This window comes from Canis lupus, chromosome 5 (assembly GCF_048164855.1).
Source record: "Canis lupus baileyi chromosome 5, mCanLup2.hap1, whole genome shotgun sequence".
NCBI classification, from domain to species: domain Eukaryota; kingdom Metazoa; phylum Chordata; class Mammalia; order Carnivora; family Canidae; genus Canis; species Canis lupus.
The window spans coordinates 80,871,656-80,897,746 of record NC_132842.1 but is presented as its reverse complement, the minus strand read 5'-3'; the positions used below and the strand labels follow the sequence as shown (position 1 = coordinate 80,897,746).

The window sequence follows — 26,091 nt, the reverse complement described above, 5'->3', positions numbered from 1 at the left end:
TCAGTCTTGGGGCTTGCTCGAGAGTCTCCCAGAGGCGGGGAGCACCGGTCTGGGATTAAGCCCTCTGAGAGGGGCCCACCTCCACCTGGACGCCTTCTGTGACCACTCCTCCCCCCAAAAGAATCCTTGGCTCCTCCATGGGCATCAGATCGCACTTGGCAAATATCTGTCGCTACAGCCGTGCTTTCCCAGACTCTGGTCTCAGTGACTTGTGGGCCATGCCTCCCCAGCAGGCTGTGAGTAAGCTGGCTCGGGATCGGCTGCAACCGCGTGTCCGAAACTTGGTTCTTCCTCTCCCCAGGGGTCTGGAGCCTCTCTCTGCAGGTCTGAGGCCTGCAGCAGTGTTTCTAGAATTAGAGAGACCCTCGCTATGCCTGCTGTCCCACAGCCTGCGATAACCCCTGTCCCCAACCCAGTCTCATCTGGTGCTGCCACCACCAAGAACCACAGAATAACCTCCTTGCAAATAGCCACTCGCCCATTGGCCTGGGACCTGAGGGTGTGTTCCAAGGCCGTCCCTTCCCGGAGCCGGGCCTTCCCTGAGGCCGAGGGAGGGAGGGCAGCGAGCCAGCTGCAGGGCTGTCACAGCTGGGGACAGAAGCACCTGTCATGGGCTGCCTGAGGCCACTTTAAGGGGAAGGAGTGATTTACTTAGAAGCTGACAGGGAGGCCCCAGACGCAGCCCCAGGAAAAAGATGTAAATAAAACCAAAGGAAAACTAGGTGCGTCCTTGAAACTCCCCTGTCCCTCGGCCCCAAAACAGTGATTTACGGCTGAGATCATTCTTCAGTGCTTTATCTGGGGTGTGTGGGTATGTGTGGACGTGTGGGGTGCAGGTGTATTTTCCTAGTAATAAAATCCTCCGTCCCGGCGAATAAATTTGAGGAGACAGTTTTACTGACAGATTTTTTTTTCCCTCCTTTGTATAATAAAAAAAATGGAGTGAAATTTGAGATTGGGACGATAAGGGCTGCCGCATTTTAGGAGGAGATAAAAAAGCAGTACCTGAAGGAGGCAAGGCCGCAAGTCACAGGGCAGGACACCTTCCACTTTTATGACTTGGGGAGAAAATTCTTCAAGCCTCCGCAGGGCTCCCCCCGCTGGAGGGATGGAGGAGAAGGGGCGCTGAGAGCGGCTGCACCTGCTCTGTCCGTCTCAGCCCCTGGGGTCCCCGCCCAGCGGGTGGGGGACGGCCCCGCCACGGGAACCAGAGCCACACCAGGAGCCCCCGCGTGTGCCCTCAGCTGAATCTCCCCTCCAAGCCACGGTTTCTTCATCTGCAAAGTGGACAAGCTGTGGTCCATTCCACTCGCTTCCCGGGGGTACTGTGGGTCTGCACAAATCGATGGTGCATTTCTCATCTGGGGCCAGATCATTCTCGGGGGTCATCCTGTGCATCGTAGAATGGTTATAGCGTCCCTGCTCTGTCACTAGATGCCTGGACCGAGCCGCCGTCCCACCAAGGCTGTGACACCCAGGATGGCTCCACTCCTTGCTGACCGGCCCAGGGAGTGGGTCAAACCATCCCTCCCGCACCACCGCTGAGGGCCCTGCTTTGCTCCTTTTCCTCCCTCGTGCCCCAGTGTCGGGGTCCCCCTCCCGCTCTGGGAAGCCGGTGCTGCTGACAGCACACAGCCACACAGGGAAAAACAAGTGAGGAGTGTGAGCTGGAGATCAACCCAGGGGAGTCAGAGGGGCGTGAGCTTGGCGAGGAGTAAGGAGAAACCGTGCAGTGGGGAGTCCCACCGCTGATCCCCCCATCGGGGTCCTGGAGCTTATCACCACTCTAACCCAGCCTGTGGGACTCCCTGGGCCGCCCCCCAACCCCTGGGACTCTCAAGGGCCTCCTTACTCCTTATGAGCTTGCACATCATGGTGGGGGTTGAGGCCGGGGATGGTGGTGACACATACTGATGTGGGCCGTGCCTGGTATACAGCTGGCACTCGATAAATGCTAGCTGCATTGCACTGAGCCCGTGTCCCCTAAACCAGCGACAACGCCACGTAGGCCAGACAGATGTGGTGCCAGTCAGCTTGGGTCCAGAGGTGCCCGGAGGGGCCCAGCCGCGCCCAGGCCTGTGGTCGTCTCTGGAAGGCTGCAGATCCAGGCAGCTTTCCGCATCCCCCCGCCAGCCCCTCGGAGGGAGCCCCCAGGGCCGCCGCCCTCCCAGCCGGCCCCCTGCCTCCGCCAGGCAGAGCCGCGGGGAGTTAATTCCACTTCTCCAGGCCCAGGCATGAGGCCTCCCCGGTCGCAGGCTGTTAGCGCGGAGCCCAGCTGAGCAGCGAGAGGCTGCAAGCTCCGGTCTATAATAGAGTTGCTGACGCAGGCGGAAAACTGTAGGGAAAACTGCAGCCGAGTAAACAGATAAATAATTGAAACAGTGACAACACATACCTTGCTGCTTTGTGGAGTAACACTTTCATTAGCTGGAGGCAGCGCGGGCGAGGGGAGGCGGCGGGCGGCGGGCGGGGAGCGCGGGACGCTGGGGTCCGACGCCCAATCAGCCGAGAAGAGCCAAGAGCCGGCACCGGGGCCTTTGTCTTCCTGCAGAGGCCCTATTGTCACCTCCCCAGGTCCTGACTTCTCTGGGCCTCCCTGCTGGCCTGTCCCCAGGGCTGTCCCCTTCCCTCCACCCCCAGGTCTGTAGGTTGGGTGCTCCCCAGGCTCCTGGGGGACCTGCTGCCTCCAGACGGGCCTCGCCTAGGGCCTGAGGGAGCTTGGAAATACCATCCAAGGTGACCTTCCACCACGTTGCCTTCAGGGACCGTTGAGCTGCGTTGCCGACCAGGCCCTCCAGGCTCTGGCGCCGGTGCTTTCTCACCATTTCCTTTCTGCCCCCGTGGAACTCTGAACACCGGCTTCTTTCCCCACACATACTTGTTCTTTCCCACCACAGGCCCTTTGCTCCTGCTGTCTCTGCCTACGGAGCACTCCCACCCTTTGCCAGAAGGCAACTTAGACCTGCTTCCTCGAGGAAGCCCCCTGGGACTACCCTGCCCCTGCCTGCCTGGGCTCCCCTGCCATCCCATGCCTACCTACCCCTGACAGAATTTGCCAGAAATTCCTGCCAGAGAGAAGAGCCAGCTCTGCCCCTTCCTGGCCCAGGACCTCGGGATGTCACTCCAGAGCCTCGGTTTACACCTCAGTGCAGCAGGGATGACCCGGGAGGGCTCTGGTGATGGCAGTGACATGTCCCCTAGAGGCCTCTCCCAGGGCACCGGGGTGTCGGGCGGCTGAGCGCCCCCCTGTAGCTGCCTCTGTGCTCTGTTGTAGGTGACGGACGGCGGGACCATCAAGCAGAAGATCTTTACCTTCGATGCCATGTTCTCCACCAACTACTCGCACATGGAGAACTACCGCAAGAGAGAGGACCTGGTCTATCAGTCCACCGTGAGGTGAGGCGCCGGCGGCCGCGGCCACTTCCCCGGCCCGTTCCCGCCTGCCCTGCGATGCCTGGGGGTCCCCGGGCCACCCTCCACGGGCTTGGAAGGCAGGGCGGGGGCGGTGCTGCAGAAGGGCACCCCGTGCTTCGAGGGGCGCCACACACTCAAACAAAGAAGGGCAGGGAGGGGTCAAGTCGCACGCCCGCCGCAGGCAGCAGACCCTCCGCAGCGGCCTCCCCAGCCCACTTCTCCACCAGTCCTTGCACGGTGGGTCTTCCTAACCCACTTTCCAGGTGGGGACACTGAGGTCCAGAGCGGGTGAGCAGTGTGCCCAAAGTCCTGCCGCCAGGAGGGATGGAGCTGGGGACGTGAGCCAGTCCTGCCTGGCTCCGAAGCCCACACAACACACTCCTCTGTCCCCCAGAGCCCACCCCAGACAGGAAAACAGACCCTAAACAACGGGACCCCAGGACAGGAGGGGCAGCAGGACAGGAGGGAAGCACCCTCGGGGATGGAGATACTCGTATTTTCCACTTCTAGCCTTTTTCTAGAAGACTTCAAGGTGGCAGATCCCAGTCCATGCCCTGCCATGTTCTAGGTGTGAAGGTGCCACGGCCCTGCACCCTACTCGTGTCCTCTCTGAAGGGCCCCGGCCCTGTGTGCGCTTGCCGTGCCCCCCTCCCTGAGGTGCCCCCACAAACTCCTCATCAGTCTTCAGGGCCCGGCCCGAGCAGGCCTTCCTGTGGCTTTCCTTCTTTACGCTCCCCTGCACCCTAGCAGAATGACTGTCCCCCAAAGCCAGATGCTGCTGGGCCCCCAGGGCCCACCCCCCCATGAGCTGGGGGGAGTCTCACTGCATTAATGAAAGTAGCTTCACACAGGCTTTGGCTGGGCACAGTCTTGCACACACACATGTGCACAGACACATGTATGTGCATTTTTCCACGCTACACACCAAATGCTTTGCCTGGTGTCCAGGCAGAAAGCAGCAGTCTGCAGGCCTGGCACGTAGTAGGTGCACAGTGAAATTTGCACACTGACTAGGTGGCCTTGGGTATGCTCTTCGGCCCTTTGGGCCTCAGTTTCCCTATGAGTAAAATTAGGAAATGAGGGGTGACGGGGTGGCTCAGTGGTTGAGCGTCTGCATTCAGCTCAGGGCGTGATCCCGGGTTGAGTCCTGCATCGCCTGCTTCTCCCTCTGCTGGTGTCTCTGCCTTTCTGTGTCTCTTGTGAATAAATAAATAAAAACCTTTAAAAAAAATTAGGAAATGAGGCGGGAAGGTTGCACGGGGCTCACCCAGGAACCTGGCAGGTGATCCTACCCTGCACACTTTGTAGGATGGAAGGTGACTGTGCTCCCCTGGACGACCTTTCTGGGTGCCCCTCCTCTCTGGGCTTTGTGCCAGGAGCTCAGCACCAGGCCTTGCTGGGGGAATCTGGTGAGCATGTGGGCGCGAGGGGACGCGGAAGAGGCGAGCAAATGGCCGCACAGATGCCTTCATTCATGTCTATGCTTTCCCCTGTACCTGCTTCCAAAAAGGATCTGGGGCTCCTTAAAATATTAAAGCACACCTAAGACAAGCCCATTACAATCAAGATGAAAAACTCATTTTGGAGAAGAAAATAATCGTCCTGGGAGCCACCGATGGTTCTGCAGAAGTGAGCACTCAGATCACCACCCTGCTTCCCAGAAACCCGCTGCCGCCACCCACCCCCACATGGTTACCATGGTCTGTGAGAAGCCCCCCACCCCCCACAGCCTATCCCATCATTTCCCCGCCCCCACCAGCACCCTAAGCCAGGAAGGAGGCCCAAGACCGCCAGCAGAGCCCTGACCCCCACCCTCTTGTGCTCACTGGAGCACCCAAGCCCGAGCCCGAGCCCATACCAGAAGACCTGGTGCAGAACCAGCTCAGCCACTTCCCACTGGGTGACCTTGGACGAGGGCCTTAACCTCTCTGTTGTCGTCTTCTTCTTCTTCTCCTCCTCCTCCTCCTCCTCCTCTTTCTCCTTCTCCTCTTTCTCCTCCTCCTCCTTCACCTTCTCCTTCTCCTCCTTCTTCCTATTAAGCAGACTTAATAGGATCAGCTTCACACCATCATGGTGGGATTTAAGTGAGATTTCAGTCCCTCGGCCTGAGTTCCAATCCTGGCCCCTCTGCCCCCTTGTGTTAGTGTCACCCAGGCTTGGAAACTCTGTGCCCGAGTGGCACCATCTCTAGAAGGGAATGACAATAGTGAGCAGCTCACTGCTTAATCCGCATTAAAGTGCTGCCACAGTCGCTGAGCTGTGCATGCTTGCTGTTCTTGCCCAGGAAAACCCCTCCTTCTTCCACCATAAAACAAAACAAAACAAAAAAAAACAAAAAACAAAAAAAGCCCTCCTCACCTTTCTCCAGATCCCATAATGGCCCCCTGTGTGTCCTCTGGCTCTTCGAATCCTCACGAACAACCCTGTAAATGCTCACAGGTGTCACTGTTGGCTCGAGCCCCCCTGTACAGGCAGGGTCAAGGTTGAGCAAGGTTGAGGGACTTGCCCCAAGGGCTCGCTGCTGGAATGACACAGAGGGCGGCAGACCCCACGCCCCCTCCCCCGGAGCCTCCACCATGCGGCCCTGCTCATTTTACAGCTGAGGAAACTGAGGCCCAGACCGATGGGAGGCTCGCCCAAGGTCACATGCAGTGCTGACTTGTGGCCGGTGCTCCTTCCTTCCCTGGCCTCTGCTCCAGGGCTGATGTCCCAGGCCCCGCGCACGGGGGCAGAGGAGCCCCGAGGAGGCCACGGGCGGGAGGAAGGGAAGGAAGGAAGGCATCTAATCGGATCACGGAGAGCCTCCTAGCCAAGGAGGCTGCGTCTCCAGGCTGCAGGGCCCCATTAGGGCTGGCGGCGGGGCGCGGGACTCCGCATTTACATATAAATGAAGATATTTACAAATTAATGCATCTCAACTAGAGAGAGTCCCAGCTCCACAGCTGTCTGGGCCGCTTCCTCTTCAGCTGGGGAAAGTCAGGGGGAGAAGGAGGCTGAGATCACTGAGAATTGGCAGAGAGCGATTCGCAGGCAGCTGAAAGGAGCTCCAGGGACTCCCAGGGCATCTCCTCCCGCTGGTGGGGTTCCCGGAGGGGTGGGCCGCGGGCGGCATGACGGGGCTTCTGCGTCCTGGGGGTGGGGTGCACGTGTGCCACCCCAGTTCATGACCTTGGGCAAGTCGCCGCCCCTTCCCAGTGCCCCCCGAGGCCCCATCTATCAAAGGTCTATAGAGTGAACCTCAGAATCCGGAACTCCCGGGTTGGAGTTGACAGCAATTTATTCCCTCAGAGGATGTTTAATTGAGCACCTACTAGAAGCCTGGCATGGTGGATCCAGCGGGGAACAAAAAAGACCTGGCATTGAACTCTCATGGGGAGAAGACAGTCAACAAGGCAAGGGAGGCATACGTAAATCTATCAGCGCATTCCACAGAGGTGTGAATTGTGGCAACTGTGTAAGGGGGGGAGAGCGGGGTGCAATGCCAGGGTAGCACCACCGTGCTGGGGCGCCCCACATGGTTGGCCAAGGCCTGAGGGATGGGAGGAGGCCATGATGGTAGGGAGGAGGGCCATGTGGCAGAGGCCTGCCCTGCACCCACCTGCAGCATCCTCCACCCCTCCGCGGGCTTCTGGGGCCACCGGAGCCCCACTCAGCTTGTTCACGGGGCGGGGCGGGGCGGGGTGGGGGAGCATCCCCAGAGGGTGGGCTTTCCCAGAGCAGCCCCGTGGATGGAGATGTTGGCTGATCTCCCAGCCCCCACCCCCGGCCCTTGGGTGGGACTACTCAGATGGGTGGTCACTGTCCCCTCGAGCTCCCCAGCAGGACGGAGGCTGAGAGGCTCCCCCAGAGTAACCTCCGTGATGCATCCCTATTGGCTTCTTCCTCCCCACTATCCCTCACTCCTTTCCCAGCTTCCTGGGACACCTCACAAATCAGCCACTGGCTCCTGAATCCTCGTCCTAGGTTCTGCTTCCCTGGGGTCCCCTTGAGTAGGGGAGGCATGATCTGGGTGACAGTCCTGCCCGCTGGCCTCCTGCACATCGCCATCCTCCTCCTCTCCCCCATCACGCCTGTGCCTCCGCCCTCCTGCAACTGTTCCCCCTCAACCCCCCCGCACCTGTTCCACCTCGGCCCCCCCACACTTGTTCCTCCTTGACCCCCATACCTGTTCCACCTTGGCCCCCCCCCACACCTGTTCCTCCTCAGCCCCCGTACCTGTTCCTCCTCAGTCCCCGTACCTGTTCCTCCTCGACCCCCCGTACCTGTTCCGCCTCAGCCCCCCCACACCTGTTCCAGCTCGGCACCCCCACACCTGTTGCACCAGGCCAAGAACAGGTGGAGCATACAGATGAAGTCCCCCCCAGAGGGGAAGGTTACTGTGTGGGCATACCCATTAATCCCTGCAGAGTGTGCCCATCCATGTCCCAAAGTCCTCTGCCGTCCCTCGTCCCATTCCGTGTGCCCAGGATGTCCTGAGGAGCACCAAGCAGCTTTCACTGGCCCTAATTTGGCAGGGAGGGAAATCTAAACTCAAGGGGGTACGTGCGTGCCCTTCCCATGCCTTGCCCACCTCCCTTTGCCAAGGCTCTACTCATCCATCCAGGTTCAGCTTGCACGCGGCCTCCTCCAGGAAGCCAGTCGTTACTGCCGAGACTGGGTCACGTACCCCAGGGTTCATCCCCTCCACATCCTCACTGCCCTGACACTAGGTGTTCAAGGTCTGCCTCTCCCACTCTAGACTCAAAGCCCATGGACGGGGACTGGGTCTGAGGCCTTCACCGTGGTCAAACCGGCCCCCCGGCCCAGCACCCCCACCCCCACCCCACAGCATTGAGGACAAGGTGTAGATGCTTGCGGGGCCGATGAGTTAGTGGCGGAAGCTATGGAGTTCTCCCATCACAGCCTCCTGCTGCTGGAGACACGGAGGAGGGAGCAGTTCGCCACCCCCACCCCCCCACCCCGAGCCTTCTCCGACGTTTTCATCCTTCATTCATCACAAAGGAATTGAGCAATTGCTGTATGTCAGGGACAGTGCTGGGGATAAAATGGAGAGGAAGACATAATCAGACCCGCTCTTGTGAGGCTTGCAGCGTAGGGGGTGAGGAGAGACAGACTATAAAAATATGTTTAAAAGAATAAGGAAAAATATTGACAGTCAGTGATGAGTGTGTGAAGGAATAAGGTTACATGACAGAGGATGACAAGAATAATGCAGTAGGTGGTGGGAGGGTGGTGAGCGGGGCGGTGAGTTTTCTTATAGGAGGTGACATCTCAGCAGCAATCTATAGGATAACAGGAAGTTATCCTGGCAGGGTTGGGGTAGGGAGGGCATTCCAGGTGGAGGACACAGCAAGTGCAAAGGTCCTGAGGTGAGGAAGCTGGACGTGACCTAGGGGCTACCAGAGGCCCTGCGTGGCCAGAGTTTAGGGAGCAAGCCGGCATTTATTCTGCGTGTCCTGGAAGCTGCTGGAGGTCATGGTCTGATGCGATGTGGGTCTTGTGAAGCTCACTCTGGCTACCACGTGGAGGGTGGATTGGAGGCGCCAGGGAAGGAGGACAAAGCTTCCCCAGATTCATCTGGGGAGGGGGAGAGAGGTCTCCCCATAGGCCCCAGGACTTAGTTTCCAAGTCTAAGCAAGGTGGGAGAGGACGCTGGACCACAGTATAGGGCTGGCAGGGGCACCAGGAGGCAAAGGGGTGCCGGAGAGCCGCCTCTCTCTCTCTCTCTCTCTCTCTCTCTCTCTCCTGCCCCCCCCACCCCGCTCTAATTTCCGTGCCCATCCCCAGGAGCCGCAAGCAGGAGGTGGAGAACAGCTGGGTGGGTGGAGGAGCCGGGGGGCTTCATGGAGAGCAGGAGTACACAGTTACACCTCCCTAATTCATATTTATCAGGAGAGGGAGACGCGGGAGAAATCAAGTGAATGAAGGAAGAGCCTGGAGGAAAGAGGACGCGGAAAGAAATGCCACTTCCTTTATTACTTCGAGATGCAGCTCGCTCTCATATTCGCTCCACGGCGCATATTGAACAGTTGCCGCATCCGAGGCACAGGGCTGGGGCACAGCGCTCCGAGGTGGTCAGGATGCAGCCCCGGCCCCCTCCCTCTGCTCCTCCTCCTCCTCCCCCTCCTCCTCCTCCCCTCCTCCTCTTCCCCTCCTCCTCCCCCTCCTCCTCCTCCTCCTCCTCCTCCTCCTCCTCCTCCTCCTCCAAGCTTACAGCCTGCCCCTCCCCCCATGCCCAAGTGCCCACAAGCTCCTCCAAGGCTCCGTTCCATCTCTTCCATCTCAGTAACCCCCCCAGACCCTGCTCGGCATTTAGAGACGAACAATAAATATTTGTGGAAGGAAGGGAGAGAAAGGGGAGATAAAACATGGAGATAAATAGCTAACAATTCGAGTAATAAAGTGATAGCTGTCGTAGCAGAGACTCGGGTGAAATGCAGTGAGGAATCGGAGCTGGAGAGACCCGGGAAATCACAGAGGAGGTGGCGTTCGAAGTGGCCCTGGGCGCGTACGTGGGTTTCAGACAAGGCGGAGTGGGGAGCGGACGCGCTAGGCGGAGGGCGCCGCGTGGACAGAGGCCCGGAGGGCGGGAGGCGCGGCCAGGAGCGCGGACCACTCCACGCGGGCAGACAGAGGTTGCCAAGTGGAGGCTCCCTGGAATCTGTTGGATGGACCGTTATGCTACGGTTTATTCTTTTTTTTTTTTTTTTTTTTAAGATTTATTTATTTACTGGAGAGAGAGCGAGGGGAGGGGCAGAGGGAGAGGGAGAATCCTCAAGCGGACTCCCCGATGAGCACGGAGCCTGACGCCGGGCTCCATCCCAGGACCCGGAGATCACCACCTAAGCCAAAATTAAGAGCCGGATGCTTAACCTACTGAGCCGCCCAGGCGCCCTTGTGCCGGTTTTTAAATAGACACATTGACTGTTTGGTCCAAGGAGCAGAGGGGCTTGCTTCCCTCTGAAAGGTCACCTAGGCCCTTCTGCAGACTCACCTGTGAAGGTCCAGGGCAAACTTCTTCTCTGGTCCTGGTACAAAGCAAAGTGCCATCTGGCCCCGGGGGCTTTGAGTCTGAGGTCCACGGTTTCCTTGTCCTTCTGCATGTCATCGTGAGCCGTGCATCCTTTTCCTCCGAAATATGCAGAGCACCTGCTGCTTGCACAGAAACGGCCGTTCATTTGTTCACTCATCTGACCCCTCGGCAAACACTCGCCGAGTACCTTGAATGTGCCGGGCTTGTGCCAGGTTACCCTCAGTTCGTGACGGGCCGGAAACCCCCGCCTCTCTCGCACCCACTGAGCCTCCAGGACGATGAAAGAACCAGAATGACATTGTGAGGACAACCTTGAACCCTTTTCTGAAGTTTATTCAGAACAGATTATGCCTCTTTGGGGCGCCTGGGTGGCTCCATCGGTGGAGCGTCTGCCTTTGGCTCAGGTCATGATCCCAGCGTCCTGGGATGGAGCTCCACATGGGGCTCCCTGCTCGATGGGGAGCCTGCTTCTCCCTCTCCTCCCTGCTCATGCTCTCTCACTCTCTCTGTTGCGTTCTATCTCAAATAAAATAAATAAATCTTTAAAAAAAAAAAAAAGAGGAGATTATACCTCTTGGTCACATCTGACTTGAACACCCCAAGAGGGAGGCCGGGTCCCCATCTAAAAACTAGGGGATGATTTTAGGAGCGAGGACTGCAGTTCTCCCAGCTACTGGGGCGATTTCCGGCCTGAAAGCTCCGCTCTCAGAGCCTGGGCTGCAGGGTGCCTGAGCAACAAGCCTCCCTCGGCCCGGCCACACCGCAGGCCAGTCCCCGGACCACCTGCACTAGTATCACCTTGGAAGTTGCTTTAAAACATCAGTTCCTGAGTCCACCAAGATGGAATTTGATTTAAGGGATCTGGAGCAGGGCTTGGTTGGGGTGGGGGGAGAGTAATCTTTTTAAAAGTCTTCCAGACACAGTTGCTGGGGACATCCGCTTCGTCTAACACCTTCCACTTGCTGCGACGTCCCCAGGGGACCTAAGAATTCAGTGGGAAGACATAGACACAGATCATGCTAGTTGCTGCTGGCAACTAGACGATTGTCCTAAGGCCCCTGGGACCTGACTCATTTGGGTTGAAGACGACAAAATAGTTGACAGGCAGTGATCTCCCAGGCCCCAACCAGCTCCAAGCCTGGGTCACCCCCCATGCCCAGCTGGCAGTTACTGGTGGAATGAGAACAGCTGGTCTATGCGTGACCCTGTCTAAGCTTCTCAGAAAATCAGGCCTTGACTTGGAACAAGGGGGCCCAGGAGCAGCCCCCCGGCATTTCCCCCAAGGCAGGGTGCTTTCTGAGCCAAAGCCCCCCCTGGACCTAGTTCCCAGACCTCTGGCCCCCAGAGCACCAGTCAGAGAAGAAGGAGTTACCAGACTGGCCTGGGTCAGGCCCTGAGCCCGTCTCTCAGCGGGGATGCATTTGGGGGAGCAGGGGTACCTACCCTCCTTCCCCTCTAGGTCTCAGTGCCTGGCACAGAGCCTAGGGTGGAAGCCCAGGGCCTCGGCAAAGGTTTGTTGAAGCAGTAGACTGACAGGTTATCCAAATGTGCAATGACCATTCAGGCAGCCAGCAGAACTTTCTTCCGACCCATCATCTGGTTTCACCCTAACAACCATCCCATGGAGTACACCTCATCGAATCCTGTTGTATAGATGATGACACAGAAGAACCGAGAGGTGCGGTCACTTGTCTGAGGTCACACAGTAGACACGTGGTGAAGCCTGGGTTCACACACCAAGCCAGAATGGGGCTCTGGGCCATTGGGAGCAGAGTGCCCACCCATTCCAGGACCACTGCCAGGCCCGACACCCAGGTAACTTAGCAGGGAGGACACGCGACCTTGTGTGTCCTTCCCAACACTCACGATGGATGCGCCTGTGCATGCACACACGCACGTACAGTGTATCTGTTGCCCAAGATGCTTGGTGCCTCTGGGTAGGAAGCTGCCAGAGTCAGCCTCCACTTTAAAACTAGCTGCTGCCCGAGGGTTGTAAGCCCCTGGGTGCCCTGGCCAAGGAGACCAAGTGGTGCCCAATCCCAGCTCCAGAAGTGGGACTCCAGGAGCCACCCCCGTCTCCTTGGCTGGTGGCATCAACCCCATTGACTGGCTGAGAGATCCGTTTAACCTGACGTGTTCCCATTGCCCTGAGCGGGATGCACTCCCGCCCCCACCCCTCCATCCCCACCCCACCTCAGCTTCCTCCCTGGGGCAGAAGCACTCCGTTGGCGGGGATGTGGCGGAGCACCCGGTGCATCACACCTCTGCTCTCCCGTGCCAGGTGGCCGCTCTCCACGCACACAAATGCCACCACTGCCCCCACCCAGGCCCCCGGCCGCCCAGACCGGCAGGGCCGACTCCCACAGACTGGTCCTGAGCTCACGCCTCCCCGGGGCCCTGACTTCCTGCAGGTAAAGGTAGGCCCTCTTCCCTTGTTCCCTGAATTCAGTCGTTCCTTCTGAAAGAATTTTTCTTTTTTCAAATCTCTTCTTTTCTTTCTGTCCCCTTCCAGTCTTGCACTTCCCACGTCCTCCTGTACCGTGCACGCAAACACACACACACACACATGCACATACCACGCTCTGCTTCCCCTCCCCCTGCACATAGCTTACATCTCTTGGGATGGAGTCCCGCAGAGGCCCCAGAATCTCACCAGCAGCAGGGACCTCAGATTTCAAGGCCCAGGGGCCTCGGGAGCTTCTAGTGGGTCCTCTTTCCACGCTCGCCACACTGGGGCAGGTGAGGGGTTAGGGACATCGCCATGGTTGGGTCTTGGGGTAGCGAGTGGAAGGCTTTGATGCAGGGGACAGAGATGTGCTCTGTTGAGTTGGCAGCTTCCACTGAGCAGCCTCTCCCCCGCCATGGCCCCCATTCTCTCTTTGCCCACCCCCTCTGCCCATGGGGAGGCCCCTGGGGCTCCCAGAATAGGCCCCTCTCAAAGGTCTCCCCCCACCCCAAGGGAAGAGCTTGCAAAGCTGTCTGCTGCCCTCTGGTGATGCACTGGGGTATTGCAACTGGGGGGGGGGGTTCCCCGGCCTGTGCCCCCCCCAATCACCCAGGATAGGTCTTATCCCTTAAGCACGGGAACCTTCCTTTCTGCATCTCGAGGGCACCAGTGCCCAGCACAGAATGTCAGCAGAGATTTGTTAAATTAATGATCTGACAGGTTATCCAAATGTGGAATTACTATTTCAAACGGTCAGCAAAACTCCTTCCCATCCATCATTTGCTTAAACCCTAACGACAGACCTATAGACTGCAGATCTCAGACCCTATTTGTGGAGATTAGGCTCGGCCCAGGGAGGCAGGGAGGGGAAGAGCCCAAGAGCTGGGAAAGCTCCCCTGTCTCACGCAGAAAGCTCCTGGCCTGGGCGATTTCCCCAGTGAATGGGGCCTGAGCTGATGGAATGGGGGCCTCCCGAGTAGCCCTCCCCTCCTCTGGGGAACAAGTTGCCTTCTACCAAGGGCCTCCCGGAGACAGCGTCTTCACTGCCAGCCACGAGGAACTGCAGACTCATGTCAGACAATGCCCCGGGTCGTGGGGGAGAGGTAGTTCTTATGATGTGTCCCATGCACTGCGACGTTTCCGGTAGGGCTGGCCCTAATTATTCATTTGCCATTTAAAAAATGTTTCTTTGTTAACTGTGGACATCAGGAAACAGAGATGAACAAGGGAGGTAGGGTCCCGGTGCCCCTGGAGCCGACATTCCCCAGGCTGTGCCTGCGACACAGGGAGAGGTCGGGGGAGGGTCCCTCTGGGGTCTGGAGGAAAGATGAAGCAACCACGCAAAGAAAGCTCAGGGAATGAGCATTCTGGCAGAGGCGGAAAGCAAGGGCCTGAGCTGGGAGCCGGCTTGATGTGTTAGTGAAGGGCAGAGAGAAGCCGAGTGGCTGTCAAGTGATGAGCCCTGCAAGGAGTGTGGGGGAGGAGAGGTGGGAAGTCTGCAGAGGCCGGATCTCGGGGACCAGGCCTCTTGAACTTGACTGCACACAGGCATTGCTGGCTCAAACTCTGTGGGTGGGGGCGGGGAACCCTGTGAGCCTGTGTTTCTGATCATCTCCCAGGTGACGTCAGAACCTCAGGGACACAAGCCTCAGTGTGCCCAAGCTCCCCAAGGGGATTCCCGGCGGCAGGCAAGTTTGAGAACCACTGTTGTAGCACATTCTGGGCGATCGGAGAGAGTTTGGGGTGTGTCCTAGAAGGGATGAGGAGTCGTTGAGTTGGTCCTGTTCCTATTTTGGGGTTGTGAGAAGATCGGCCTCAGCTGCTGCGGAGGATGTGGGAGTGGAGGCAGGATGCACCTGTCACTGGGGAGCTGGGCAGGTGAGGGGGTGTGCTGGCCAGGCCGGAGCAGCTGGGGTGGGAGAAGGGTCTGGAAGCAGAACTGGAGGGTGAGGCCATCACAGGGAGAGAAGCGGACAGAGGCCATCAGGACCATGGCCAGAGCACGTAGGTGAGGGGGCTCCCTCCTGAGACCTGAGACGGGGAGCCCAGCAAGGACTGGCTGGGGCTGGGACAGGTGCGGAATCCTCAAGTTTGACCTGCGCCAGGTGAGACATGTCCCTGAGACACCCGAGCAAAGACTCCAAGTAGGTCGACGGAAACACAGGGCGAGGGACAGGTCAACAGACAGATTCAGGAGCCACCCGCACACAGATGCCATTTAAAGGCACCGTCCCCTCCCAGACTCAGGATACACCTGCCAGTAGACCTTCCGGCATCACCCAGACCAACCCCCTCATTCTCCAGATGAGAAAACCAAGGCCCAGAGGCTGCAGGCGACTTCCCTGAGGTCACACAGCCAAGTCAGCTCTAGAACCAGGGCCCATCTTCTGACTCCTGGGGAAGCATTTCCGCTCCACAGAGCTCAGCGCGGCTTCGCCTGGACCCCAGCCCGTGGGACAGAGTTGCTGAGAAGACAAATCATTTATGCATCTGCAGTCAGAAAACCAGAGCTGTTAGAAATTATCTACACACACACACACACACACACACACACACATCTTTTTCCTTCTAAGTAAAAAATCAGTAACTGGGCTGTCAGCTTTATTACTAATTATGCAACTACTTTATTGCAAGTATTAAAAAAAAATTGAAGGCTAAAAATGTCCAGGAAAGACTTAATTTAGTAAACGGTTCAGAACAAAGTATTTGTCGCCGTGGTATTTCTTCACATTAGAATTTGCTCCGGGTGATTCAGGCCTCCTCTTTAATATATTATTGCAGCCTAATAAAGTTCCCAAGATCTGGGAGAACCTTCTTTGCCTCAGAAGGTAATTTTGTTCCAGGAGGTGAGGGTTGGTTGGGATTGATGGTGAATGGAAGGTCTGGTGAGCCTAAGGGTCCCGGGAAAGTCAGGCAAGGAGACGTGAGCGCACTGCTGAGCACGCGCAAGTGTGCAGTGATGGCGGGTGACCAGATGAATGGAGGATGGAATGAATGAATGAATCAATCAATCAATCAATCCAGGGGGGAGGAGACAATGAGTGAACGGTGGAGCAGTGCCCAGCCGGATCACTGGGTGGTTGCAGAGCTAAGCCTCGGTCAGGGAAAAGGAGTCACCTGCCACTTGCCCTGGAGACAGATAAATGGGAAGGTGGTGGGAGCCATCAGCCTTTTGTACAAAATACGCACCTGTCACCTCCATTTGCAAGTGACACCGGCCACAGCCGAGATGATGAAGCAACACCACGCGAGGCTGCGGGGCAGGGAGGGCTTTCTCATTTTAGAAAAAGCAAAGAGCCAATCAGAGAACTTGAGTGATTTGCTCAAGGTCACAGAGTCCAGGAGCAGTGGAGGAGCCAGGGCCCAGGCTTCCAGGGGTCCAGTCAAGGGCTAGCGGCTCCTTTGCAGCTCCCAACAGCTTGGGTCCTTTCTTTTTTTTCTTTTTTTCTTTTTTTTTTTTTTTTTTTTTTTTTTTTTGCTTGGGTCCTTTCTCAGTGCATCTGGTCTCTCGCTGCCCAGGTGCTTTCTGCACCCGGCAGCCAGAGGGAGCTTTCAGATCATGGCACCTGCTACCTGAAGCCCTGCAAAGGCTTCCCAGCTCCACGGGAGAGAATCCCAGTTTCTTGTAGCTTCAGGGCTACAAGGTCCCAGATGATCCCAACCCCCTGGCCGGCCTCATCACCCACCCCTCTTGCTCCCTGGCCACCCGCTGAGACCTTCAGCCTTGTGGCCAAGCTCATTCCCGCCTCTGGACTTTTGCTCGTGCTTTTCCTCTGCCAGCGATGCTCTTCCCCATCCCAGGTCTCAGATCAGACATCATGTCTGCGGAGATGCCTCCCCGACACTCCAGGCGATCCCAGGCAGCTCCGTAGCCAGCGGCCAGTAAATACTTCTTTTTTTTTTTTTTAAAGATTTATTTATTTATTTATTTATTTATTTATTTATTTATTTATTCGTGATAGACATAGAGGGAGAGAGAGAGAGAGAGGCAGAGACACAGGAGGAGGGAGAAGCAGGCTCCATGCCGGGAGCCTGACGTGGGACTCGATCCCGGGACTCCAGGATCGCGCCCTGGGCCAAAGGCAGGTGCTAAACCGCTGCGCCACCCAGGGATCCCCCAGCAAATACTTCTTATACAGACGGGTGAACTCCTGGTCAGAGGGTCGGCTTATTAGACCACAGGCCTGGCACTGAGACAAGAGCCCAGCGGCCTAGTCCTGAGTCTGCAGGGAGGCTGCGTGTGACTCGGCTTCTCTGAATCTCACTGTCCTTTTTCCAGGGCACGAATGGGAGGGAGCCCTCGGCGATGGGCATCCCTCCCAGCTCTGTCCCTGTCTGCCAGTTCCCCTCTGTGCTATCGACGGGAACCGGTGGCGGACCTCAGTGCACAGCCAGGGCTGGGGCCTGGGTGAAGCCTGCAGTTCTGAGACGTGCCAGGAACCCGCCTCGGTGCCCAATGGGGTCCGTGTTCTCGCGTTTGGATTCTCAGGGGAGCGGCAAGTCCTTGCAATGGTGATTTCCTTGTGAGCTGGGCCGACACTCCTAATTATTATTTGGAGAGGCTTGGGGAGGCTCAGTTAATTGATTACATATTTCCTTCCTTGACAGGGCATTTGTTTGGTTGTGTCGTTCTTTTTCCCTTCCCCGGGCAAGTTAATGTTCCTGGGCATGTTGAGTATTTTGTGGGGACCCTGGGACTAAAGCCAGTCATAACTCTCCCCCCACTCGCCAACCCTGCCAGGGGCTTTCAGGCACTTTAATTTAATTTCCCTGGACCTCTGCTCCCCCCACGAGGGTGATGATACAGCCAGAGCCCTGAGATCTGAGGACTAACAGTAAAGCCAAGGCCAGTATTTTTCAAGCTCTTACTGTTGTAAGCAGTTCCCACACATTGACTTGCAGATCCTCGGTGTGAGGGTACTATTACTGTCCTCATCTGTAGGTGAGAGGATGAAGCTTGGAGAGGTTAAGGGACTTGCCCAGGGTCACACCCCGTGAGTGGCTGAGCCAGAGGAGAGGTAAGAGGCAGGACACTGGGCTCTGGCCCGAATCCAAACCCAAGACCCCCCGCAGGGTGCACCCAGAATTTTAAGCAGGTATCAGGCTGGGTCAGGACAGCAGGGAACGGCTGGAGCTCAGGCTGGGGGGCTCAGGATCCCACTCGGTGCCTGGCAGCGAGGGCTCCTCACATTTGCACCACTGCATTGGAGGAGCTGTGGCTAAGCTCTGTCTGGCCTCTGCGTCAGGGGCCCACCAGCCCGGGGAGGGGGCCCCTCTCTCTGCTGTGACCCCTGAGCTCCCATCCCTCTGCCGTCACTGAACCCTGGCCTCTCCCCCAGCTTCTCCCCATTGTGAGTCCTGGAGAAAGAGGAGGAGGTGCCCACAAAAGCTCTGTCTATGGATCTGGGGTCCCCCAAGGGCTCCTCCCAAGCAGAGTTGTGACTTTTGTTGCTTTCATCTTTGGAGCCACAACACGAATTATATCATACAAAAATTATAGTAGCACTGGGTCCTCCTATGTGCCAAGGCCGAGTATTTCACTGGTAAAAATTCACCACCATGGAGAAAATGTCACTACTTGTCCCATTTCACAGATAGGATAATTGGGGCCCCAAGAGCTTAAATGTTTTGCCCCAGGTTAAGTACAGGGCAAGGGGCAGAGCCAGGATTTGAACCCAGGCAGCCCACAGCCAGGCTAGACCACAGCACCGCTTCCACTGCTGGCCTGTGAGTTCACTCACTTGTTTGTGTGCCGCGTGAGCGAAGCACCTGGGGAGTCTGGAGGAAGGGGCCGGGCTCTGGGGTTAAGCGGACCAGAATAGGGGGCACAAGGGGTGACCCTTGGGAGCTGCGGGCCATGGTACCTGGTCTCACATCACACCTCCCATGACAAGATGCTCAGTCCTGCCCTGGGTGACGTTCCATCCCCTGCCTCCAGCCGGCTGCCCAACAACAGGCCCGCAGAGGAGGCAAGTGATGAGGGCAGGGCCCCAGGGCGGCCGGGGTGCAGGTGCAGAGGCCTGAGCGTACACACCAGGGCGCCCCGGGAGGGACGGAGCTGATGAGCACAGAGCGGGGCCCAGCAGAGAGCCGATAAGGACAGGCCCGCAGGGAAGAGAGCGCGCCCGGGCTGTGTCTCTGCGCCATTAGCTCTCCGCGCTCTGTTTCTCCCTCGCCTGCCCAGGCTGCGATGCCAGCCTATGAGATCCAGGGTGGGGAGAGGCACACGCAGGCCCTGCCAGCTGCTCTGGCTGCTGATGGGCCAAGGGGGGCCCTGGACTCATCATAAATCTCCTTTCGATGCCGCTAAGTGCCCCCAGCCCTGGCCATGGCTGCCTGCACCTCACCCTCCGCTCAGCGGCCCTCCATCCCCAGCCTCCCAGAGGCCAACAGAAGCAACTCCAGATGCCTCCGTCCAACTTCCGAGGCTCTGCCCTGGGGGTCCCCATCTATTTATTTCCCTTTTACATGAAGATATAACATGCACACAGTACAGCGCTTAATGTAGAGGGCCCAGCTCAGGGAACCACACACGTACGGCCCAGTGCCCGCCCGCCGTGCGGGGACGTAACACATTCCCAGCACCCCACACGGGGTCCTTCCCCCAAGAGGGAAACGCGATTCTAACATCTGAACAAACTCTGACTAGCTTCTCCCGGGCTCGTGTTGCACACACATAGGATTGCACCTTCTGTGTCTGGCTCCTTCGGCCCGGCCTGACGTCTGGGAGACCTGTCTGCAGGGCCGGGTCATGTGTCAGTGGATGATCCTTTTTCATCGCTGTGAACTACTCCATTGTGTGGCGAGATTACAGTCGCTTTATCCATTCTCCTGTGCGGGGACGTTGGGGTTGTAGCTTCTAGTTTGTTTGTTTTTTTTAAGATTTTATTTATTTATTCATGAGAGACACAGAGAGAGAGAGAGAGGCAGAGACACAGGCAGAGGGAGAAGCAGGCTCCATGCACCGGGAGCCCGACGTGGGACTCGATCCTGAGTCTCCAGGATCAGGCCCTGGACCAAAGGCGGCGCCAAACCGCTGAGCCACCAGGGCTGCCCTGTTGCTTCTAGTTTTGAGCAATGACAAGTAAAGTGGCCTTGAACGTGAGCGGGTGTTCGTATCTCTCGGATGCATCCCTAGGAGAGGGGATGCAGGAGCGTAGGGGAGGCTGAGGCCCGACTGCAGTGGGGGCAGCCTGTATTAATTTGCGAGGCCGCCATCACAAGCTGCATGTCTTAAAACAACAGAAGTATATGTGTTCATAGTTCTGGAGCCTTGAAGTGTGAAACCAAGGTGTCAGCAGAGCCATGCTGCCTCTGAAAGCTCTAGGGAAAAGTCATACCTCGCCCCTTCCCGGCATCCGGTGGTGGCCGGCAGGCCTTGGCTTGTGGGCGCCTCTCTCCATTCTCCACCTCTGTCCTCACGTAGCATCTGCGCTCCGGGTCTGTGCCTCTGTGACCAAACTTCCCTCTTATAAGGACACCAGACACTGCATTAGGGCCCACCTAATCCAGGATGACCTCTGCTTCCCTTACATCTACAAAATATCCTATTCCCAAATGAGCTCTCATTCACAGGTACCGAGAGTTAGGATGTCAGCAGATCTTTTGGAAGGACACAGTTCAACCTACGACACTGCCTGTTTCCCCAAGGGCTTTTCCCCTTTTCAGAGCCCTGCCAGCAAGGTCTGAAAGTTCCAGATGCCCCCACTACCTATGCATTCCCACCCTTGGTCCAGCCATAAGGGTGACCCCATTTCTTAAAGCTCCCACCGTGCTTCTCTGCCACCCACCACCTGTGCCTGTCTGCCCTCTTCCACCAATCCTTCCAGAACAGACTCACACATTTCTGCCCCTGGGAATCTGCCCTGAGACCTCTACCCAGGCTAAATAGGCACCCCCTTGTCTCCAAACCCAGGTGAACAAGTACCTGACCTTTCTGCAGTTTCTTTGCCTGGAATGTTCCAGATGTCCACAAGTCTTCCTCCTCCGGTCCGTCCCTGTCTCTGCTCAGATGTCACCTCTGTGGAGAGGCCTTCCATAACCACTTTGTCTAAAACAGCAACCCATCACTATCATTACTCTGCCTCCCCCACCCCCCATAGAATATGTCTATGTAAATTCCTGGTGTTATGTGATACATACGTACAAGCAGGCTTGTTTATGGTGTCCCTCTGCCCTCCAGAAATCACCATTCCTCCCCTCTCTTGCTCTCCTGCTCCATCCCCAGCACCTGGAAGGCTGCCTGGGCAATCAATAAGTCCTTGTTAAATAAGTGAATAACGGGGTCTGTAGAATGGAGTGAGAGCACCTGCTTGCCTGAGGAGAGTGGCTGCTGGGAGATGAAATGAGATCTCGCTCGGTCAGGTTCTAGCACAGTAGCAACGAACTCCATCCATGTGGCTGCTGTATTACTGTCTTACCGCCTCCGCCACCGTTCACCATAAACCTAGTGGCTTCAAATGCCACAAGTTCGCATTTTACGATTCCAGACGTCAGAAGTCTGAAATGGGTCTCCCTGAGCTAAGATCAGAGGCCAGGAGGATTGAGTTCCTTCTGGAAGCTCCAGGAAAGAGCCTGTTTCTTTGCCTCTTGAGGCTTCTGCAAGTGTCCACAGCCTGGGCCTGTAGCCCCCTGCAGCAGTGGCATTGCGCCAACCTGTGCCTTTGTTGCCACCTCTTCTTTCCCGAGCCTGCCCCTCCTGTCCCTCTCTGCTGGGGACTCTTGTGATTTCATAGTCCAGGAGAGTCTCCCCATCTCGGGATCCTCAACCACATCTGCGAGGGCCCTTTGACCATGTGTAGGATGCAAGGACCAGCCCCTTCCTCTTTTCTCCACTGGTTCCCCCTCCGGGGTCTGGTGCACGGTAGGTGCTCAGGAACTTGGCGTGGACTCCTTGAGAGCAAGAAGCTCTGCCATCCATTCTCATGCTCCCACCGTCCTGGGCTGGCCGGGCGGGCTGAGCCTCTCAAAGGCATCTGTTGAATGGAGCAGACCCACTGGGTGCTGTGTGGGGCCGGCACAGAGACCACCTGGGCAGAGAAGGGGGGCGTCTGGGGAGGAGGAGGCCGATGGGGCAGAGGAAGCAGAAGGCATTGCAGCTGGAGAGGGAAGAGGTGGCCAGCTCATGCGGGTTTTGGGCTCCAAATGAAAGGGCTTGAGGTATCATGGAACTGAATCTTTGTTGGGCATAATCAAGCCAAATATAAGGCACCTTTAGGACAGGAGATGACATGATAGAGTCCCCTTGCGCTAGGCTTCTGGTGTCTGAATCCCAGCTCCGCCAAACTGGCTATGGGACTCTAGGCGGGGCCTCAGTTTCCCCCCTTTCTAAACCGGGACTGACGATAACAGTACCTAGCTCGTAGAATGCTCTTGAAGCTTAAATGGGTTCATAAAGCTCTTGGAACTGGCCCAGGGCACAGGAAGTAGAAGCGGGTGACGATTAAGGGCTACGCACCTTACACAGCAGTCGGCCTCTGACACATTCACCCCACACCCTTTACTGAATGCCCGTGATGAGCCGGGCATGGTGCTGGGCCCTCGGGAGACAGTGGTGACCGACGCCACCCAGGCCCTGCTTCCGCAGGGCTCTCCATTACCACTGATGGGAGAGGGATCTTTATTGCTCCCATTTCACAGGTGGGACCACTGAGACTGACCTGCACCGAGCACTGGCGGTCACGTGACTAGAAGGCAGAGGTGCCGACCTGGAAGACTGGACAGTCTGCGCTCTGCGCGGACCCCTGTCCTCTGTCGTGTCCTGATTCACACCCCTGGTGCCCAGCGCCCTGGAACTCTGCCCTGAGTCTTTCTGGAAAACTTGGAAGCGGCTCTGAAGCAGGGGTCTCTTGCCTTATTACGGCCCGTCTCGGGAAGACGTGAAAATTGGGCTAGGATCAAATTAGACCCATGTTGTGGTATAACTTTCTACAATCCCCATAAAGCTAATAAACTAATAAATTAGACGGAATGAAAATATCATCGGGCAGGACTACACACTAACGCGTGGCCATAATTACTCCCACGGCCGAGGCCAATTTCTCAAATTTCGCCTTGGCCAACTTTCCTCAGCTCACCGTGTCCCTAATAAGGCATAACTCACTCTATAAACATTAAATTGACTTATTTATTTTAAATTACAGTGGAGCTGAAAACCACCTTGATAAACCTATTCTCATGCATCTGCCTTCTCCTGAACGTACCTCAATGTTTTTTTTTTTAAACAAAGACATTGTGTACTCAGCCGCGGCCCTCCCCTTCCTTCCCCTACCCCTCCTCCTCCTCCCCCTCCTCCCCCTCCTCCTCCCCCTCCTCCCCCTCCTCCTCCCCCTCCTCCTCCTCCTCCTTTCCCTCCTCCCCCTCCTCCTCCTCCCCCTCCTCTCTCTCCTCCTCCTCCTCCTCCTCCCCCAACTACAGACTAGTCTGGCTGCTCTCGCCACATTCCAGCTCTAGAGATTTGACTCTTTCCCTGAAGGCTAGCAGGTCATCCTTCCTGTATAGAGATGATTCGTGCCTCATTAATAGTAGTAACGGTGCTAACGTTTATTGAGTGTGTATGAGCGCTGCTGTGGGCTGGGCCCTCTGCCCCGGCTTCTGTGTACAGGAGCTCGTTGAAGCCTCACAATAAGCCTGTGAGGGTCACCCCCTCACGAGCCCCACTTTGCAGATGAGGGAAAGGGAAACCAGAGAAGTCAAGTGCCTTGCCTGAGGCCACACAGAGAATGACTTGTAGCAGAGCCAGGACCCGGCTGGGGTGGTCTGAGGCCATCTCTCCACCATCCTGTCCCTCAGCAAACTTACACAGAGGCCAATGATGCACCAGGCCTGGGAGAGTGGCTAAGAATTCTGGCTGCAATGAGACACACTTCTCGAGCTATGGGAGGCACTCATAGCCCAGGAGTCCACAAGCATCTACCGGGCCTGGCTGACAGAGGTGAAGGGGGGTGAGGGGCTCGGATGATTTATCAGAGACCATGCTTGGTGGGAAATGGCCAACGAATTAGGAGGAAGGCTTTCCAGGCACAGGGGGGCACAGCAGGGACAAAGGCCAGTGGGGCATCCAGAGATCTATGGCTGGAGTGAAGGCAGGGGAGTGTGAAGTACCATGTGAGAGGAATCTCAGCAGTGGGGCACGTTTGCTCTGATCCAGCTATACCCTCCCAGGCTATTCCCACTCAGCCCCAAGGAGATGATGCCACCGTCAGCTGAGAGCTGTCCATGAGCCAACACAAGCTGGCCCACCTGGAACCACCTAGAACCAAGAAAAGAGAGAAACTCTGGCTCTGGCCAGCACGCTTGGCCACACTTGAATTCAAGGGTTTGATAATATTCTTGCCAGAGAAGAACTTGGAAAGGCCCAGCACCAGGGTGTATTATGTAACTTCCCTGAGGCCTCTCCTCATGTCTGCAATGGGAGTGGTGATGCTTACTTACATCAAGGACATTGAGTGGTTCATGGTAGACACTTAATGTAGACTTGTTAGATGGATGAATGATGGATGAATGGATGATGGATGGATGGATGGATGGATGGATGGATGGTTGGATAGATGGATGGATGAGTGGTAGGTACTGGGATGGATGGATGGATGGATGGATGGTTGGATAGATGGATGGATGAGTGGTAGGTACTGGGATGGATGGATGGATGGATGGATGGATAGATGGTTGGATAGATGGATGGATGAGTGGTGGATACTGGGATGGATGGATGATGGATGGATGGATGAGCAGAGAAATAGATGGACAGATGGATGAATGGGTAGGTGAAAGGACAGACAGATGCACTGAAGATTTAATAAGGTCCTATGTAGAAGCCCGCAGCATGGTATCTGGAACAGAAAAGTCCTTCAGTGTTTGTGAGGTTGGAAGCACACAAAGCCTTGCCACACTCTGGAGTGCAGAGATCCGTGCTTGCCTCTCAGGCTCACTTTCTGAAAGTCCAGGCCCCTGATGAGAAACGCAGATGCAGAGTCAGCCTGAGACAGAAGTATGCCAGGGGCCAGTTGGGGTCCTCAGCCTGTGCCCATCACTGGGCCTGGGCTGTGCCAGCCAATGATGCCGAGCAGTGGGGGTGGGGTGCCCTGGAGAACTTGGGCCCTGTCAGAGCAGAGCTGTCATTGTCCCTTCCTCCAGGCAGGGGCACTGTGAGGGCCAGAGAGTGAGTTTTGGTGTGACTTTTGGCGTGTTACTTAACCTCTCTGTGCTCCAGTTCCCTCAGCTGTAAAATGGAGATGAGATAGACACATAGACACATAGACAGACTACATAATAACAACCACAGGGTGATTAGGGGATTCAGTGGGTCAGCCCGTGTAAGTGCTTATTTAATTTTTTTTTTTTAGATTTTATTTATTTACTCATGAGAGAGAGAGAGAGAGAGAGAGGGAGAGGATAGAGAAAGGCAGAGGGAGAAGTAGGCTCCATGCAGGGAGCCTGACATGGGACTCGATCCCAGGACTCGAGGACCACGCCCTGGGCCGAAGGCAGGTGCTAAACCACTGAGCCACCCAGGCATCCCCTAAGTGTTTATTTAGCACAGTGTCTGGCACACTCTAAGTGCTGTGTGTTCTGTATTATTAGTCAGCAAACTCACTGACCACCTGTATGTGCCTAGCAAAGTTCTAGATATTAGGGACACAGGGGCAGATTGGCTCACAGAGCTAACGTTAAAGGATGGGGCCCACCCTTTGTTCCACTTTGCAGGGCTCATGACATCTCTCTGTACCACTGTCTTCTGGGGTGAACTCTGGCAGCTCAGGGAACCTCACTGAAGCCCCAGTTCGTCATGGGTATGGTGCCCGCCCCTCCGGGTCTTGGTGACAATTAAGAGATGGAATAAGTGAGGCACTTAGAACCAGTACCTTCGCCATACATGGTGGTGTCGTTTGTGCCAGCTTTTTCCAGGACCAGCACCCACCCCTCTGCTCCAGGGTCTGTGAACAGGGAAAGAACTTCTGTCTTTCCGCATCCTGTAACCACAGTCACATCCTATCAGTCACTTTCACAGATCGGGAGGCAGAGCACAGACCTGCCCAAGGTCGCTGCGCTTCCAAGTGGCAGAGCTAAGATTTGACCTCAGGTGACCTCTCTCAGATGCCACCACCTGTGCTTTTGGCCATTAAGCCAACTCCCTAACTCTGAGAATCAGAACCACCAGATTCAAGAGACCTCGAGGCCAGGACAAAGCCTCAAACAT

General features: G+C 56.6%; 1 protein-coding gene across 1 annotated transcript in view; it reads left to right on the top strand.

Moving 5' to 3' along the window:
- The window catches only part of IGSF21 (immunoglobin superfamily member 21), a 239,308-nt gene that overhangs the window by 158,767 nt on the left and 54,450 nt on the right, over window positions 1-26,091 (top strand). Inside the window, exon 3 of the mRNA XM_072828105.1 lies at window positions 3,275-3,396. Within this exon, the coding sequence (XP_072684206.1) occupies window positions 3,275-3,396 (122 nt within the window). The remainder of the gene's footprint in view (window positions 1-3,274; window positions 3,397-26,091) is intronic.